Here is a 16,824-nt window from a genome sequence, read left to right on the forward strand (position 1 = left end):
TCGGACCCCACAAGGGGGTCGTAAGATAATTTTGAGGGGTCGCAAGATGATTTATGGGATGGAGAAAGAACATATTTCTCCTAAAAAAATGTATTTAATTTCTCTGACTTTTCTCTCATTTTTGTTTTATTCTTGTGAAATACTGAATAGTTTTCAGCCTCTATGCCACCTCTGCTAATCAAATGAAAGGCATTGCTTAGTTTTAAGGGGTCACAAGCCAAAAAGTTTGAGAACCACTGCATTATGGAGTCGCACCTCTATGCCATCAAGGCCCAGGAAAACACAGCACAATATACTCAGAGTGAGACTTGCAGAGCTGCAAGAACATAATCTGCTGATTGATAACTTTATCTCCTCCAGCCACTCTTCCCCCTCACACAGCATCTTCCCACAGCCAGTCAGAGGAGCCAAAAAACTTTAGTGTGAATGATAAAAAAAAAAAACTCTGTTCCAGTAACGGGGCCCAGAACTGCTGATTGTTGTTTTAATATTAATGTTTCATGCTTTGCACATGAGGATGGTTGGTAATTCCTTTGACATCTGATATAGGCCACTGTGTGTTCTATAGTATGTCCTGATGCTGTGGATCTTCTTGCCACTGTATGAGATGCTTCCTGTGTCTGTGTGTGTCTGCTTGTGTGTGTGTTCACGCGTGTGTGTACGTGCGTCTGTGTGTATCTGTCTTTCACAGTGGCCTTTATCAGTGAGTGCCAGCTGTAAGTCTCACATACTGCTGCGCCTCTCAGAGCCACTGTGGGAAACACAGTCCTTTCCTCTGAAGACAACGCAACACTGAAGGTAAATTTCTCTCCTCAGACCATGACACTTTTCACTTTTGCAGCCTTCATAACCTGATTAACATTTGAAACCTAATGATTTAACCCTGTGTAGAGGCAGAGGTCGGCTCTAAGGTGTGGAGCTCACTCAGACCTGAAGGAGGCAATCAGCTCAGGACTAGAACAAGAGAGTCAGACAGCAGGTCAATGACAGAGTTAGTCAACAAAACACACAGAGTGAACGTCAATCTGTGACGTCAATCTTCTTTGCACAGCCTTAGTAGTTATTCACTGATTCAGGATACAGATGTGGATAGGAGCAGGTAATTGACTCATCTATAACTACATGTGTGCTCCAGCGGACAAAAGAGAGCAGTAAAATATTGGTATTATCTTTATAAGATCATTTATGACATGATAGATGCGATGTCCTACTTGTTCTTCACTCCAACAGTGCAGCTTGTGTGTACAGTGCTGAAAATAGTAACACTTGATGGCAGTGAGTCACCTAGTCCTGAATAAGGCCTGTGAGAGACAAAAAAAAAAAACTGAATTTGACTGACTTCAAGTGCCCTATTTCTCTGATATTTCAGTGCATTTACATTTTATATAACACAGACTCAGTGTGTACTATTCCTAACCACAAGTTATGCATTGTTTTGGTGTGCAGCAACAAGGTATTCCCTTTGCAGCCCCAGACAACCATATGATTACATGACGATGCCATGTATGGGGATCATCATGTAATCATCAGTAATCATCAGTAAATGACTCATTACTTTGATAGAAAGCCATGGTGTGCTTTACTTTCATGTCATCCATGTAAAAAAACATGTAAAAAACCGGTCTTCCAAGGTGGCCATTAGATTAATCAAAAGATAAACAAATTGAAAGTTCCTTGAATGCAAATAGTTAAAGTTTATTCATGCTACATATAAGCGCATAAATTAACAAAAGCACATAATAGCTGCATGTGTATAAGCCTTTTTGTGTTCGTCCCTTGCTGATTTATGCGGTTTTGTTCATTAGTGCACTTCTTTGAGCATAAATAAACTTCCAATCTGTTTATCTTTTGATTACTTTCATGTCAGCGATTATTTTGTAAGAGTAGGTTTCCTTTTTTGCAAACTGTGTATATCTCATTATGGAATTAAACTCTATTTTCTCTCTCTTGTTGGGTTAGCATTAGGTTCAGCTAGCATATTCCTTCCAGTAAAAGCTGAATGATCTCTTGACCATTCTGAGTGAATTTTCTCTTTGTGTCCCTATCTCTCTCTGACACATTCACTAGACATCCTTTACTCAGAAAAGAGTTTCTGTAATTCCAGTTTTCCCACACCCTAATATGTTATCTGTCTTCCACAAATATTTCAGCCATCAAGAGATATGCAGTGGCTTTTTGTGGTTTCCTCTCTACTTGTGTGACTGAACTGATCACAGCACCAAATGCATCTAATGTGACTTGGATGAAAAGAGATCTCTCCTCTCCTCTCCTCTCCTTAGAGTGATTCATAATGATGCTCCTGCTCCTGTGTCTACTCCTCTTGTGTGGAGTCAGAGGTCAAAGGTCATCAGAGTGCCCCCATCTTTGTTCCTGCCACGGCAGCCAGGTGGACTGCAGCGGCAGGTCTCTCACCAGCTCCTCGCTCCCCACCCGTCTCCCGACTGGCACCACCGAGCTCCGTCTCCATGACAACCTGCTGACCACCCTCCCTAACGGGCTGCTGGACGCCCTGGCCTCCCTCCGCTCCGTCTCTCTCCACGGAAACCCGTGGACGTGCGACTGCGGCGTTCTCTACCTGCGAGCCTGGCTGCTCGGCCGGCCCGCCGGACAAACCTCGCACCTCAACGTCAGCTGCAGCTCCCCTCCCGACCTCAGAGGGCGGCTGGTGGCGTACCTAACCGAGGAGGAGGTCCTGGAGTCCTGCCACTACTGGTACTGCGACCTGGCTTTCGCCTCGCAGGTGTGTCTGTTTGTGTTTGTGGCGGTGCAGGCGGCGCTGCTGGTGGCGGTCATCGTGTTCCTGAGGAAGTTCGAGAGGCTGTCCAGGGTGGCGAGGAGGACCAAAGAGGAGAGCTTCGCTTTCGGGGAGGGCATGATGGGGAATGAGTACGAGGCATTAAAGGACAGCAGCATCTGAGCTGGAGGAAGGAAGTCGTCTGTTGTGCGGTTCTTACATGCAAAAGAAGTGAAAGAGCTTTTTTTTTTGTTGCACAATGGACTGCAAATGTCTAATGCTTTTGTAGAGTTGGGGGGGATGTTGTCTGCAAACTGAATGAGAAATGCCTGTGAGTAAGGTCAGCTTCCTGGAATACAGTCAGGGTGTTGTGAGGCAGTTTTAGTTGTTTTCCTATTTGCATTGTATCTCACAAACTGTATTTATATTTGTTTACTTCAGATAAATATTTTGTTAGTATTTATTAACAGTGTTGGGAATAACGCGTTACAAAGTAACTGATAATGTAACTAATTACTTTTTCAAATTAATAACGCAATTACAATTACTGAAATTTAAATGGAATCGTTACTCGTTACTGGATTATCCGGTTTATGATCATCCGACTTTACGGTGGCGCAAGTGAATCAAAAGACTACAAACCTCCCTGGACCTTTATTTCTAAAAAGCGACCAGCGACAAATCTGGCGACTTTTTCTGACCATTACTTTTATTATGCAGTAATTGGTAAAGTAATTCAATTACTTTTTGAGAGAAGTAACTAGTACCTGTAACTAATTACTAATTTTCAGCAACTTGCCCAACACTGTTTATTAATAGAAAATTATCATGCATGCAGGCTATTTGAGGCAATTTATTCCTATGAATATTTACAACTGATCAGTATTGTGCCATGATTATGTTTTTTGACTCACATTGTGCAGAACTGCATTTTGACTTTTTTAAACATCACATAATCGATTTTTATAGTTTTATTGAGAGTTTTTGCTTTTTATATATGATTATTGTATAGTTTTTTCTGGATGCAACATTTTTGATTAATAAAGAGATTCAATGGAAAAAGTCCCTGCATTTCTTCAGTCAAATTTGTGTCAGCAGACCAACACCTAATATAAGCTGATAGCTAATGTCAGAGTGAATCTTGATTGCTTGGCTGATTTATTTATGCAAAAATATATATATCAACATTGTTCTAAATAATGTAGCCTATACCTGGGGGAGTTTTTGGGCTCGCGTTGATTTTTTTGTAGCGGAACCTTTCCGACTCAACGTTTCACCGACGGACTGTTTTACATAACGGACCAGCATCTGTTTACACGTGAGATTTGTGCTGGATTGGACTTCAAACGTCAAGTCTTTAAACCCCAATGCTATTGTCTGTCTCGTTAAAATAAAAGGTTTGTATTTTTAAATGTTTATAAGGATTTAGTCGGCTGTTTGAACGACACAAGCCAGTACGAGTTTTTTGTATTTAACGTTAGCTGACGTTACCAAAGTAAGTTAGCTGTAAGATGTGAGTCCTCTAAATATATACGATTTACTCCTAGCTATCGAATTAAATGGCGGATCTAGCTAGCTGCCTAGCTTCGACTGACTTATTCACTGATTAATCTACAGCTTCAGTCAGAGATGGGGAGACTAAGGAAGAAACACAACTGGAAGGGGAGACAGCAAAGTGACCCTCAACAACCAGCTGGGGATGGGAAGACAGACGTGGTGGTGGAACTGGAAGGTAAGAAAAGAGGAGAAATGGGCGTTCACAAGTGAAATCAGTGAACTGGTGAAATGATTCAGTGACAACAGTGAAATTATTGTCTGTTCGTGTTTGGCTTGTGGATCGTCTCCTCGCTTCTGATGCCACTTGTTTTCCTTCAACAGATGGGTCCAAACTTAAGGGCGTGGATGAGAGCAACGCCCTGGTCCTCCCAGCCAACAAAGCCAAGAAGAAGAAAGCCATAGAGAGACCTGTCTCCAAGAAACATCCCCTCACTAAGAAGCAGAGGAAACAGCTGCAGAAGGTCCTCGAACTCAAGGAGAAGAAAGCTCAGGTAAGAGGCAGTCTGACATGTGCAGCACGTCATGCCTAAACTTCATCTGAGAGTATGGATGAGTGTCCATGAGCAAGGCACTAAACCCCAGGTTGCTCCAGTGGATCTGCTGAGAGTTGACGACTAGTGTGGCTTAGGGCTGGGGAATATATCGATATTATATCGATATCGTGATATGAGACTAGATATCGTCTTAGATTTTGGATATCGTAATATCGTGATATGGCATAAGTGTTGTCTTTTCCTGGTTTTAAAAGCTGCATTACAGTAAAGTGATGTCATTTTCTGAACTTACTGTTCTAGACTGTTCTAGCTGTTCTATTATTTGCCTTTACCCACTTAGTCATTATATCCACATTACTGATGATTAATTATCAAAAATCTCATTGTGTAAATATTTTGTGAAAGCACCAATAGTCATCGCTACAATATTGTCGCAATATCAATATTGAGGTATTTGTTAAAAAATATCATTATATTTGATTTTGTCCATATCGCCCAGCCCTACTTACAACTGAACATTTAGCCCACTTCGTAGAAAATACTGAGATATATATATCGTACATATCGCCCAGCCCTAGTGTGGCTGGAAAAAAAAAGCAGACGTCTTCAGTTAATAATCCTTTGATAAGTGAAGGTTAAAATAATAGAAATGTGTCTGTATGTGAGATCTATGGTAACTCCACATGGTTTTGGCAGCTGTGTGGTCTAGTGGCCTAAGTGGTTGTCCCACAATGGAACGGTCGCAGGTTAAAACCCCACAACAGCCTTCTGTTCTGTCAGGAGTGTCCTTGAACTAGACACTGAATCTCTATTTGCTGAGTCATTGTACGCTGTTCTGCATAAGAGCATCGGGTAAATGCATAAAATGTAAAATGTTAAAAAACTCTTGGCAATGAGTGTTGGGCAAACTTGATATGATGGACAACAACATCCTAATGCATCCCTCTTCTCCTCTATCCTGTTCAGAGAGCAGACATACTGACCAAGCTGGCTGAGGTGCAGCTTCCAGAGTCTGAGCTGAAGCAGCTGTACACCACTTCCAAACTTGGCACAGGAGACAAGCTTTACCAGAATAAACAGTATGTGCACGCACACATACACACATAATATATAAGCTAAACTAAATGAAGTAGTCAGATTTGTCTGTGTTTCTCAATGGGGGGTGGGGAGATGGTGGTGTCTGACTGTTCATGTTTTCCCAGGACAACAGATGAAGTAGAAGATGGAGGCTCAGGGCCGAAGATCAGCAGCCTGAGCGGAGCTAACAGGAAAAGAAAATGGAAAGCAGAGGATGAAGAAGAAGAGGAAGAGCAAAAGGGAGAAGAGAGCAGCGATCTGGACACTTCCTCCGATGATGATGATGATGACGAGGATGATGGAGGAAATGAGACCACAGAGGCGTGTGAATCTAAGGAAGCCAGCTCTCCCTGTCAGGAGACAAAGGGCAAAGAGGAGGTGAAGGAACAACGGGCGACAGTGACAGATGGACAGAATGAGAAGAAGGGTTCAGATCAGAGCGAGGTCCCCAGCAAAAAGCCATCCCAGCCTGCTGTCTTCATTCCAGTTGATAGACTGCCAGAAATACAGGTTTGTGTTCTGTGTGGGTGTCTGTCTGTCTGTCTGAGGGAGAGTGAGAGTCTGAGTGAATAAGTGAGTAAGCTACACATATTTCTTTCAGAGAGGAGTAGTTGGTTTATGTGTTTTTCAATCTGTCTTTGCACATGCTACAGGAAGCTCGTCTGAGGCTGCCTGTACTGGCGGAGGAGCAGGTAATTATGGAGGCGGTGAGAGAGAATCACAGTGTCGTCCTCTGCGGAGAGACCGGAAGTGGGAAGACCACTCAAGTGCCTCAGTTCCTGTATGAGGCAGGCTACGCCAGGTACATATACCAGTCCTTTTATCCTGAGTTTATCCCCTGTTTGTGGTAGCGTCCTTAAATATCTCACTGGATATTTTCCTCCAGAACAGCTTACAGGAGGTCACACATTAGTATCTGATATCATCTGATCTGATATTATCTTCATTCTTTTGCTCTCTTTCTCCAGTGGCAGTGGGATTATAGGTGTCACTGAACCAAGGAGGGTGGCAGCTGTCAGCATGTCCCACAGAGTGGCCAAAGAGATGAACCTGTCCACACGGTACCAAAATTACTTCACTCTGTAGATTTTCAAAGTATTTGGCATAGAGAAACCTACCTCAAAGGCACAGACTTTACTTTGAAAATATACTGAGTATATTAGAACATGTATTTCTTCTCGTATGTCTTTGTGACAACCTTCTGAAAGGAAATTCCTCTGTTGAGGGAAACATTTTCTAAATTATATGGAGCTTATTGGGGTCTGTCTGTTTTTTAGGGTGGTGTCATACCAGATTCGATATGAGGGGAATGTGACCAGCGACACCAAGATCAAGTTCATGACGGATGGTGTTCTACTGAAGGAGATTCAGAAGGTATCTCCTTTACTGTCCCCCACCAACTAATATGCAACACACACACACACACACACACACACACACACACACACACACAAACACATACAGGTGCCTGGGCAATAGAGAGAAATTAGTTGTGCCTTAAGTTGAGCCTTAACTTCCTTAAAATCTGCACATTTCTCCCTGCTGTGCTTTTGTTGTGGTGGGATACCATATTTATATTATGGTTACTAACATTGAGTCCACTTTCATCTTTGTGTGATGATGTGAGAGACCACAAGAGCCCTTGAGAGGATGGTTTGACCCATTATTATCAGCCTGACCTTGCTAGAGGTGGGATAGTTGGAGGGGACCAACGAACACAGCTGAACCAGTGATACTGACACAAAAATACAAACTATCTTTCATGGAGGGAGGCTACGGGAAACCCAGTGTTATTGAAAGCATTTTTTCCATCAGTAATTGACTCAGGTGTAATGTCTACGTAAAAGAGTCCCTGTCACCTTGTATCTATGTAATACTGCCACTATCTCTGTCTTGTCTCATAGGATTTCTTGCTCCAGAAGTACAGTGTGATAATCATAGATGAGGCTCATGAAAGGAGCGTATACACAGACATTCTCATCGGCCTGCTGTCTCGTATCGTCCCGCTCAGAAACAAGGTAAGCAGCAACGCCATGCCTAGTGTTTGACGGGAGAAATGTCTCATTCACCTCTGGTCACGCTCGGATATTGAAGTCTATATTTCAGACAACATGTTTTACCGTCCTTCCCTTCCGTCAACCTGCTGTTTTGTGAATGCCCCCTACAGAAAGGTCTGCCCATGAAGCTGCTGGTCATGTCGGCCACTCTGCGAGTCGAAGACTTCACCGACAACAGGAAGCTGTTTCCATCGCCTCCGCCTGTCATCAAGGTGGATGCCCGCCAATTCCCTGTCACTATCCATTTCAACAAACGTACCCCTCTGGAGGATTACACTGGAGAGGTCTTCCACAAGATCTGCAAGATCCACCGCATGCTGCCTCCAGGTACAGACACACACACACACACACACACACTCACACTCAGCCTCATACATATGCACAGCCAGATTTTGTACTTTTCACACTGTATCTTGCTTAAGGACACTTTGACAGGACACATCGCTGTTGCTGGAATTGAACCTGAGACCCTCCGGATACGGGACGGTCTCTTTAACCACTGCACTACACTGCCACCCAGACTTAATTTCTCTGTCCATCAGGTGGTATCCTGGTGTTCCTGACTGGCCAGGCTGAGGTGCACACTGTATGTAGAAGACTGAGGAAAGCTTTCCCCTTCAGGAAGGGTAACACAACCACTGGTGAGTGTAACACACACACACACACACACACATACACACACACCTGCTCGCTCACTTATGCACTCTCTCTGAATAGAATGTATAATCACTTCTTTTTTTTTTCCAGGTGAAGATGAGGAGGCTGATACCTCAGAGGCGATGAGGAAGTTTAAGAAGGCCAAACAGAAGAAGACTGTGGTAAGTCAGGTGTTAATAAAATGCCCCCAAAGGCCACAATCACATTATTCAAGGCTCTTACTGTGTGTGTTGCAATATGATAAAAGGCACCTGTATCCTCGACAGATATACACTGTTTACACATATTTTAAGGCATTGCATGCTTTACTCTCTGTCTTCAGTCCCTGCCCCGTATCGACCTGGACAATTATTCTGCCTTACCGGTGGATGAGGGGGACGAGGACAGACAAGCTGGGATAGGAGACGAGGAGGATGAAGGCTCTGACCTGGAACTGGGAGACGATCCTGGTGACACAGGTAAGATACACCACTAGTTCTCCAAATCCAGAGGGACCTATTTCAGATGAATATCTATACTAATTCTCTTCTGTCTTTTGCATTGTATGTTTTTATAGAGGAGAAGGCCGACCCATCCATTCCTCTGTATGTCCTCCCTCTGTACTCTCTCTTGGCCCCAGAGCAGCAGGCTAAAGTAAGATTATTAACCTGACGTTTATCAGTACAAAGACTGATTAAAAATAGTTTAAGATTAACTGCTTTGATCCCAGAGAGGAAACTGGGTCGTTACAGCAACACAGAATAGAACTGTTGGTTAGCAAACAAAGAGTGAAAAAGGTAACGAAAGATAAAAATAAATTAAAGCTAGATTGCCTCTCTGATGCTAATAAAATGTTACAATGTCTCCACGATAACGTAAGTAAATTTCACATTAAGATGGCTATTCACAGTGACAAATGCATGAATTGTACAGGTTTACTAATTGTAATCACCTATACTACACCAATATTTCCTGAATGTCAGGCATGTTGTAAGTTTAGAAATGCATTTAGAAACACATTTAGAAATGCAAATCAGACACTTGAAAGCCCTCTATAGAGTAACTGTTGTGATGTATTATGTGTCCAAATATTGTGTGTGTGTTGTGTGCCTGTGGTGTAGGTGTTCAGGCCCCCCCCACCTGGCACTCGTCTCTGTGTGGTAGCCACCAACGTGGCAGAGACGTCTCTGACCATCCCTGGGGTCAAGTACGTGGTCGACTGTGGTCGGGTTAAGAAGCGTTACTACGACCGCGTGACTGGCGTGTCCTCCTTCAAGGTCTCATGGACCTCTCAGGCCTCAGCCAACCAGAGGGCAGGTAGAGCTGGACGAACAGAGCCGGGACACTGCTACAGGTCAGAACTTTACTTGCTGTCTTCACCCCAGGAGAATATTCTCAGATATTTTCTCATCTTTAGGAAATGGGAAACTTCTGTGTAACTGAAGGTGTTTATATCCTGCAGGTTGTACTCCTCTGCAGTGTTTGGGGACTTCAGTCCATTCTCTGAGGCAGAGATCACTCGCCGGCCTGTGGAAGACCTGGTTTTGCAGATGAAGGACCTCAACATAGACAAGGTCAGTAAATGTAGAACAGCTCATGGACCAATAGTAGAAGATACTAGAAGACTGGTTCCACTGAGCAGTTTCCAGTTGTGAATGCATGTAACTGTGAATGTGAAGCAGGGCATTGCTGAAAAAAAACATGCGCGCTCAGTCAACTTCCCCGAGATAAAGAAAGGTAAAACATGCTGTGTTTTGTTGAAATGCTACACAGATCTTTGTGTGTGTCTTCAGGTGGTGAATTTCCCTTTTCCCACGTCTCCCTCTGGTGAGGCTCTTGTTGCCGCAGAACAGTTACTGGTCTCACTGGGAGCTCTGAAAGAGCCGCCTCGCACCGGAAGGTAACTGTCTACCTCTATCTCTATCTCTGCCTCTCCCTCTCTTCCCTGTCTTTTTCTTAATCTTCCCATCTTATTGGCCCATTTTACCCAGTGAATTGAGATAAAATAAGCAGTCCATTAGTCAAGTTGTGTGACCAAGCCTCAAGCCTACAATCTGTTATTTATTTTTAAACCAGGGTGAAAGAGATGGAGCAAGCGAGGCTGAGCTGTCCCATCACACCCCTGGGCAGGGCGATGGCTTCATTCCCTGTGGCACCACGCTATGCTAAAATGCTAGCGCTGGGGAAGCAGCAGGATTGCCTGCCGTACGTCATTGCTGTGGTGGCAGCCATGACAGTCCGGGAGATCTTTGAAGACCTTGACAGGTGAGAGGACACACGTTTGCTCTGTCTTTATGTAAATATATTCATGTTTTTATATTCTAAACATGTTTTCCTCCCTCCTCCTCAGGCCTGCAGGTAGTGAGGATGAGAGTTCCAAGCTGGCCCAGCGCCGGGCTCGCCTGACCCAGATGAGGAGGCTTTGGGCTGGGCAAGGAGCCTCACTCCTGCTGGGGGACCTTATGGTCATGCTGGGTAAGGTCACTTTTGTTATGTTGTGACTGAATAGTACTGCACAGATTCTAGCTTTGGGCATCATATGATGTGTTGACCTTTAATTTCAGGTTTAGATCCATTATATTTATGATAATTAGGGCTGCATTTATTAAGCGTTTGCGGTGGCAGTAATGCAGTTGTGTGCGTAAAATGTGCGATTCGGATCTACTAACCTGTGCACACAAGCATTTGCATGAGGAAATGGGGTAGACACTTATTAGGAGATTTTTTAGCACATCTGACCCAATTATGTATTTTGAGGAATAGCAATGGTAGGGTGTAAATGGAGGAGGAGATTATTTAAATGGATCACTCTCAATCACTCCCATTGATTTACTGAACAAAAACGTGCATAACTGTGCACAGTATTTAATGCCCAGAGGAAGCACACCCTAACTTCTCACGCTGAGAAAGTGTTATGTGTTCAAAGGAAGAACAGGCAGAGAGATAAGAAATAAGATAGAGAAATAGAGAGAGAAAAAAGAAAGAGGGTAATATGAGAGAGTGTTCCATTTGAGAATTACTCCCTCTTCAAATATCCGAGGATAAGATTAAAAGAAATTGCAGATTCCCATGTCATATTATCACTGCTTGATGAAATAATGCAGTGCGGCAGCATGTGGGAAAAAGCTATGGCCATTAAGTTTTTGCACATGGTAGTAATTAGCACACCTCAATACAGTCAATACAGTCCTTGGTGTTTGTGTATTTATGCAAGTTGTATGCGTAAAGTATGTTGATAAGAATATATTTGTGTTTGCATGTGACTGCAGGTGCTGTCGGGGCTTGTGAATTTGCTGGCTGTACACCAAAGTTTTGTGAGGAGAATGGCCTGAGGTATAAAGCCATGGTGGAGATCAGGCGGCTTAGAGGACAACTTACCAATGCAGGTACATGCACACAAATTTATAGATGACCAAACTCACCGTACGCCACAGAAACGGCATAGAAAATCATTCATATTGTCTTTTCCCAGTGAATGCAGTGTGTCCTGAGGTGGGAGTATTTGTGGATCCTAAAATGAGTCCACCAACAGAGAGCCAGGTGGTTTGCTTGCGGCAGATTGTACTGGCCGGACTGGGAGACCATCTTGCACGGCGTGTACAGGCAGAAGAAATACTAGACCCAAAATGGAGGAATGGATACAAGGCAAGTTGCACTGAGAACTATTATTGTGATTTGGGGAAAGAACTGTAATTCTCCTTCACCTCCTCAACTTTTTTGTCTCTGTTGACAGACGCCTCTGTTGGACGACCCAGTCTTCATTCACCCCACCTCTGCGCTGTTCAAAACACTACCTGAGTTTGTCGTCTACCAGGAGGTCATGGAGACCACCAAGATGTACATGAGAGGTAAATGAGCTTGGGGAAAACAGGCATTAAGCTTACTGGTGTCAGTGATACACAACTGACTTAAATTTTTTAAAGTCAGTCGTAGTAGTAGAATAGAATAGAATAGTAGAATAGGAACTGAGAGTGTCTAAACTCCTTTAACCTTATCGCCATATATTGGTCCTCACTAATACATGCTATGAGACGGCACCATGTCTGTCTACTCGCTCTGTGTCTCGGAGACAGGAAAGGAATCCAGAATCCAGGAAGAGAGCGGCTGTAGTTTCTACGAGTTGGAAATCCCCATCGATGACGTCATCGACGGGTGAATTTTTGAACTTCCCACAGCCCGTCTCCCAGACACAGAGCGAGTAGACAGACATGGTGCCGCCTCATAGCATGTATTAGTGAGGAGGACTAATATATAGAGATGTGGTTAAAAAAAACTGATATAGCTTCTATTCCTGTAGAAGACTTGTGTACTGATTTTTATTGCACCATATCAAGCTATTGACTCCCTGTCTAGTCTTATCAACTGTTTGTGTGGAATCTATTGTGCCAATTTGTGATGTGTTGTTCTTTAATGTTATGTTATTGTGTTTCTTGTGTTCTTTTATATTATGCGCTTTTACTGTGAAGCCCTGTCGATAAGCCAAATTTCAATGCAATAAAGTTTGGATTGAACTGCATATTGTTGCTGCCATTGTTATATGAAGTCAAATTTGCTGGAGTGTCGCTTACCATTTGGGAAAATGTGTCCTCCTTTCTGCCTGTCTCTGTCTCTGTCAGGTGTGTCGGCAGTAGAAGCAGAGTGGGTCCCCCAGCTTCTGCCCCAGTACTGTCATTTCGGCTCTGCCCTGGAGACTCCGTCGCCGTGGCTCTGTTCCTCCACAGGCACAGTCAAATGTCAACGTTCAAGCACCTTCTGTAAGTGTCACTTCTCTCTATAGCTGGCTGTCATTCTTGCTGTAAGGTGTCTCTGTCTGCCTACGTTACTATAATGTCTGTGTCTGTCCTGCAGTCCGTGTGGGTTGGCAGCTGCCTGCAGTGGAGATGGATTATCCAGACGGCCTGGAACGCTACAAACTATTTGCCAGGTTCCTGCTTGAGGGACAGGTATTGCAGCAAAACCTGACAGCCCCGGTCTCTTTGCAGTCCTTATCACTTCAAATCCATCGCATTGAATTGTATGCTTTGTCTTATGCTTTGTCTGTTTTGCAGGTATGCCCTAAACTGAAGAAACACAGCCACCACCTTCTCTCAAACCCCTCCATCATGCTGAAGACATGGGCAAAGTAAGCTTACAGTCTCACACCTGGCCGCCTGAGGCCTTTCGTCTCTCAGTGAAATCAACCTGTTTGGAGAAAAGACTATTCTCTTACTCTTGTTGCTTTGCTGTCCCAGGCTGCAGCCCAGGACCGAGGCTTTGCTGGGAGCGCTGGTGTCCGAGAGAGTTGACTGTAGAGAGGCTCTTTTCTCCGTCTGGAAGAACAAAGACAAATGTGAGGGTTTGATGTGTTTGGCATGATTTGTCTGAGTCTGTTTGGTGAGACCTCTTGTCGTCTAACACCATTGTTTTCTCATGTTTTTTTTCTCACCCTTAAGTCCTTCTGTCTGCATACTGCCAGTGGCTACCTGAAGCCATGCACCAGGAAGTAGCCAAAAGTTGGCCTCCTATATGAGGGAATGTGACCAGGACCTTTGAAAAGAAGGTGGAAAATGACACATTAAAGAGACTTGTGACCAGACCTACCTTGACCTACAGATTGGCAAAAAACTCCTCACCCCCAGACTCTTCTCCAGCATCAAAAGGGCCCTTCTTCTTACAGTCAAACCTAATTGTTTTTATGTTCTTTGCAAGTGCACCTGTCACCACACGACACTGCCTTTCTCCCATTTGTATTTTATATGTCTATGAATTGTACAGTTTTCTCCGGCAGAAAATGTTTCCACTAGAGCTCTATAATGACTTTTTAACTTGTGGTTCATCAGTGTACTGCTGTCAGGCATTCATGGCTGATTTGGTCTTCATAAGACTCATTAAAAGTGTGGCTCTGCTCTGAATGAGGCTAGTGTTTGCTTATTCATGCTGTCTGTGAGTCAACTGTGGTTGATAATTAATAATAATAAACTTTATTTGTATAGCACCTTTCATACAAGAAATGCAGCTCAAAGTGCTTTACAACAAAGAAATTACATGCATGAAAATAGACATAGAATGAGCATAACATAAGATGGAAAATAAAACCCATAAGTGCGAAGCAAGTGCAAAAAAAAAAAAGGTTTAAGGCCTGTATCAGGAAATTAAGATGAAGATATGAGAAAAACAATTCATTCCCAAATGTAAGAAGAAGAATGTAAGAAGTTGGGTAAAATTGGGCTTTATTTATTATAAAAAGAAGAAACACTAATTGTTCTGGGCCCCTCTGATTGGCTCGTTCTGTTGTGTCGTCATTTCCCGCTGTCAGCTCATACACTTCCGGAAGAAGCGGAAGATAACATTGGAAATTCGCAGCTTAGCGTGTTTTTTAAGGGTAGGAAGAAACAACCAGAGCTTTGTTTTGAGTCATTTTAAGTCGAAAACGTGAAGTAAACCGTCAACATGGTGGGTGTCGCTCAATAAGCTCCTTTTGTCTGCGGATGATGACAAATTTCTCCCTAAACAAATCGATTGAGCAGTTAGCAAGCGGCTAACAACAACAAGATGCCCTGTCATGATACAAGTGAAAATAATCCTGTGTGGCTAACCGATTAATGTACAGTACTAAAAACGTTATTGTCCGTGAATATGTGTGGTGTAAGAAGTTTTGGTTTCCTTCACAGTTTTCCTTCCACGTATTCGACCACCCGATGCCTCGGGCTTTTCAAAACCGCTTCTCCACTCAGTACCGCTGCTACTCGGTGTCGATGCTGGCAGGTCCAAACGACCGGTCAGATGTGGAGAAAGGAGGCAAAAGTAAGCATTTTAAAGACAAACGGATTTAATATACTTTGTTTGTCTTTTAATAATGTTGACAATAGGACAGAATATGGAACTTGTTAGACTACCTGCGGCTAATTGTGTTTTTTCCCCATGAATCACAGAGCCTGCATTGTTTATATTTACTAGAGATTTGGAATGGTTTTCATATTAATGTGTGAATTAATGATTGATGTCTCCTTTCAGTAATAATGCCACCTTCTGCTCTTGACCAGCTCAGTAAGTGCGACTTTAATGAAGCTCCTCTACAGTAATATAAAACGTCTTTATGCATTTTCCATGATTCTCACCTCCTCTCTGCTCCTCTCCCACACAGGCAGGCTGAACATCACCTATCCGATGTTGTTCAAGTTGAGCAACAAGAACTCAGACAGAACGACACACTGTGGTGTGCTGGAGTTTGTGGCAGACGAGGGAATCTGCTACCTGCCACACTGGGTAAGAAACACTCAGTAACAAGTTTACTGTCAGTGCCACACGGGAGAGAAATTGACAAAATGTCTATAAATGTCTGCAATCACCACTGTAGGAAACCTAGTATGTACCAATAAATAAACACTATTTGAGGGATAATACACAACATTGAGATGAAGAAGCAGAAATGGGATGTGGTCATAAAATGCATTGTTATTTTTTTTTTTCATAGTCTCAAACAATGATATCCTGCCAATGCTATGATCCTTTGACAAACACTAAAGAGCAAGGACTCTCCATTAGAGCTGAAATGATTAGTTGGTTAATCGATTAATTGATCGACACAAAATTAGTTGATTATAATCTTGAGAATTGATTAATTGTTTTAGTCATTTATCAACAAAAAATGCCAAACATTTGCTGGTTACAGCTTCGCAAATGCTTGCAAAGATTTGTTTGCTTTTCTCTGTTATATATTATTATAAGATGAATACTTTGGATTTTTTTGGCTGCTGGTCAGACTAAGTAAGCGATTCTAAGACCTAATTTGAGTTTTGGTAATTTGTGATGGGAATTTGTCATTATTTTTGACATCTTATAGACTAAACGATTAATCGATTAATTGAAAAACTAATAATTAATGAAAACAATCATTAGTTACAGCCCTTATCTCCATTTGGCTTAACTACAGCTCTTGTGATGAGATAGGCTCAAAATCATGCTTTTTATTTTTTTCCATTTTCTTTGCTGATTTAGTGCGATTTGACAAGACATTTGATACCTTCCACAACTTTAATTAAATGTTAATGCACTCACGCACAGACACTCTGTAACAAGTATTCATCCAGGCCATGGTGTGAATTGTACTGATGTTTGTTTATTTCTTCCCTGCAGATGATGCAGAATCTCCTGCTGGAGGAAGGCGGTCTAGTCCAAGTAGAGAGTGTAAACCTTATGGTGGCCACCTACTCCAAGTTCCAGCCGCAAAGCCCAGACTTCCTGGACATCACAAACCCCAAAGCAGTGTATGAAATATTAGCCAGGACCA

General features: G+C 42.9%; 3 protein-coding genes across 4 annotated transcripts; all 3 read left to right on the forward strand.

Annotated features, from left to right (window-relative positions):
- The first annotated feature begins 741 nt into the window (after positions 1-741).
- On the forward strand, positions 742-3,709 carry LOC139639599 (platelet glycoprotein Ib beta chain-like). Of its 2 annotated transcripts, none has more exons than XM_071513732.1 (2): positions 742-798; positions 2,280-3,709. In XM_071513732.1, the coding sequence occupies exon 2, from the start codon at positions 2,291-2,293 to the stop codon at positions 2,915-2,917; it is 627 nt and encodes a 208-aa protein (XP_071369833.1). In that variant the 5' UTR covers positions 742-798; positions 2,280-2,290; the 3' UTR covers positions 2,918-3,709. The 2 variants fall into 2 exon arrangements, with proteins under 2 accessions (XP_071369833.1, XP_071369834.1); XM_071513733.1 differs by lacking the exon at positions 742-798 and adding an exon at positions 1,026-1,099.
- Positions 3,710-4,037: 328 nt separating this feature from the next.
- LOC139639597 (probable ATP-dependent RNA helicase DHX37) lies at positions 4,038-14,466 on the forward strand. The gene is made up of 27 exons (XM_071513730.1): positions 4,038-4,131; positions 4,352-4,466; positions 4,613-4,782; positions 5,752-5,864; positions 5,988-6,372; positions 6,516-6,664; positions 6,831-6,923; positions 7,140-7,236; positions 7,767-7,880; positions 8,030-8,246; positions 8,462-8,560; positions 8,667-8,737; positions 8,899-9,034; positions 9,133-9,209; positions 9,677-9,909; positions 10,018-10,129; positions 10,349-10,455; positions 10,632-10,820; positions 10,906-11,030; positions 11,825-11,941; positions 12,028-12,200; positions 12,289-12,403; positions 13,172-13,309; positions 13,404-13,498; positions 13,604-13,677; positions 13,787-13,884; positions 13,988-14,466. Exons 2-27 carry the CDS (start codon positions 4,364-4,366, stop codon positions 14,062-14,064), a joined length of 3,477 nt encoding a protein of 1,158 aa, XP_071369831.1. The 5' UTR covers positions 4,038-4,131; positions 4,352-4,363; the 3' UTR covers positions 14,065-14,466.
- Positions 14,467-14,850: 384 nt separating this feature from the next.
- LOC139639598 (ubiquitin recognition factor in ER-associated degradation protein 1) lies at positions 14,851-16,814 on the forward strand (the record flags this gene model as incomplete). The annotated part of the gene is made up of 5 exons (XM_071513731.1): positions 14,851-14,987; positions 15,206-15,338; positions 15,549-15,581; positions 15,679-15,800; positions 16,671-16,814. Coding segments are annotated over exons 1-5 (435 nt in total), but the record flags the coding sequence as incomplete, so codon positions are not given.
- Between the last annotated feature and the right edge of the window lie 10 nt (positions 16,815-16,824).

The sequence above is a fragment of the Centroberyx affinis genome, unplaced genomic scaffold, assembly GCF_046629955.1.
Source record: "Centroberyx affinis isolate AG114_WGS23_722 - 3 ecotype Tasmania unplaced genomic scaffold, CSIRO-AGI_Caff_v1 ptg007444l_1, whole genome shotgun sequence".
NCBI classification, from domain to species: domain Eukaryota; kingdom Metazoa; phylum Chordata; class Actinopteri; order Beryciformes; family Berycidae; genus Centroberyx; species Centroberyx affinis.

Coding starts and splice junctions, on each gene's coding strand:
- LOC139639599 (XM_071513732.1), top strand. CDS start 2,291: ATGATGCTCCTGCTCCTGTGTCTACTCCTCTTGTGTGGAGTCAGAGGT.
- LOC139639597 (XM_071513730.1), top strand. CDS start 4,364: ATGGGGAGACTAAGGAAGAAACACAACTGGAAGGGGAGACAGCAAAGT. Junction 4,783..5,751: donor TCAAGGAGAAGAAAGCTCAG/GTAAGAGGCAGT, acceptor TATCCTGTTCAG/AGAGCAGACATACTGACCAA. Junction 6,665..6,830: donor TATGAGGCAGGCTACGCCAG/GTACATATACCA, acceptor CTCTTTCTCCAG/TGGCAGTGGGATTATAGGTG.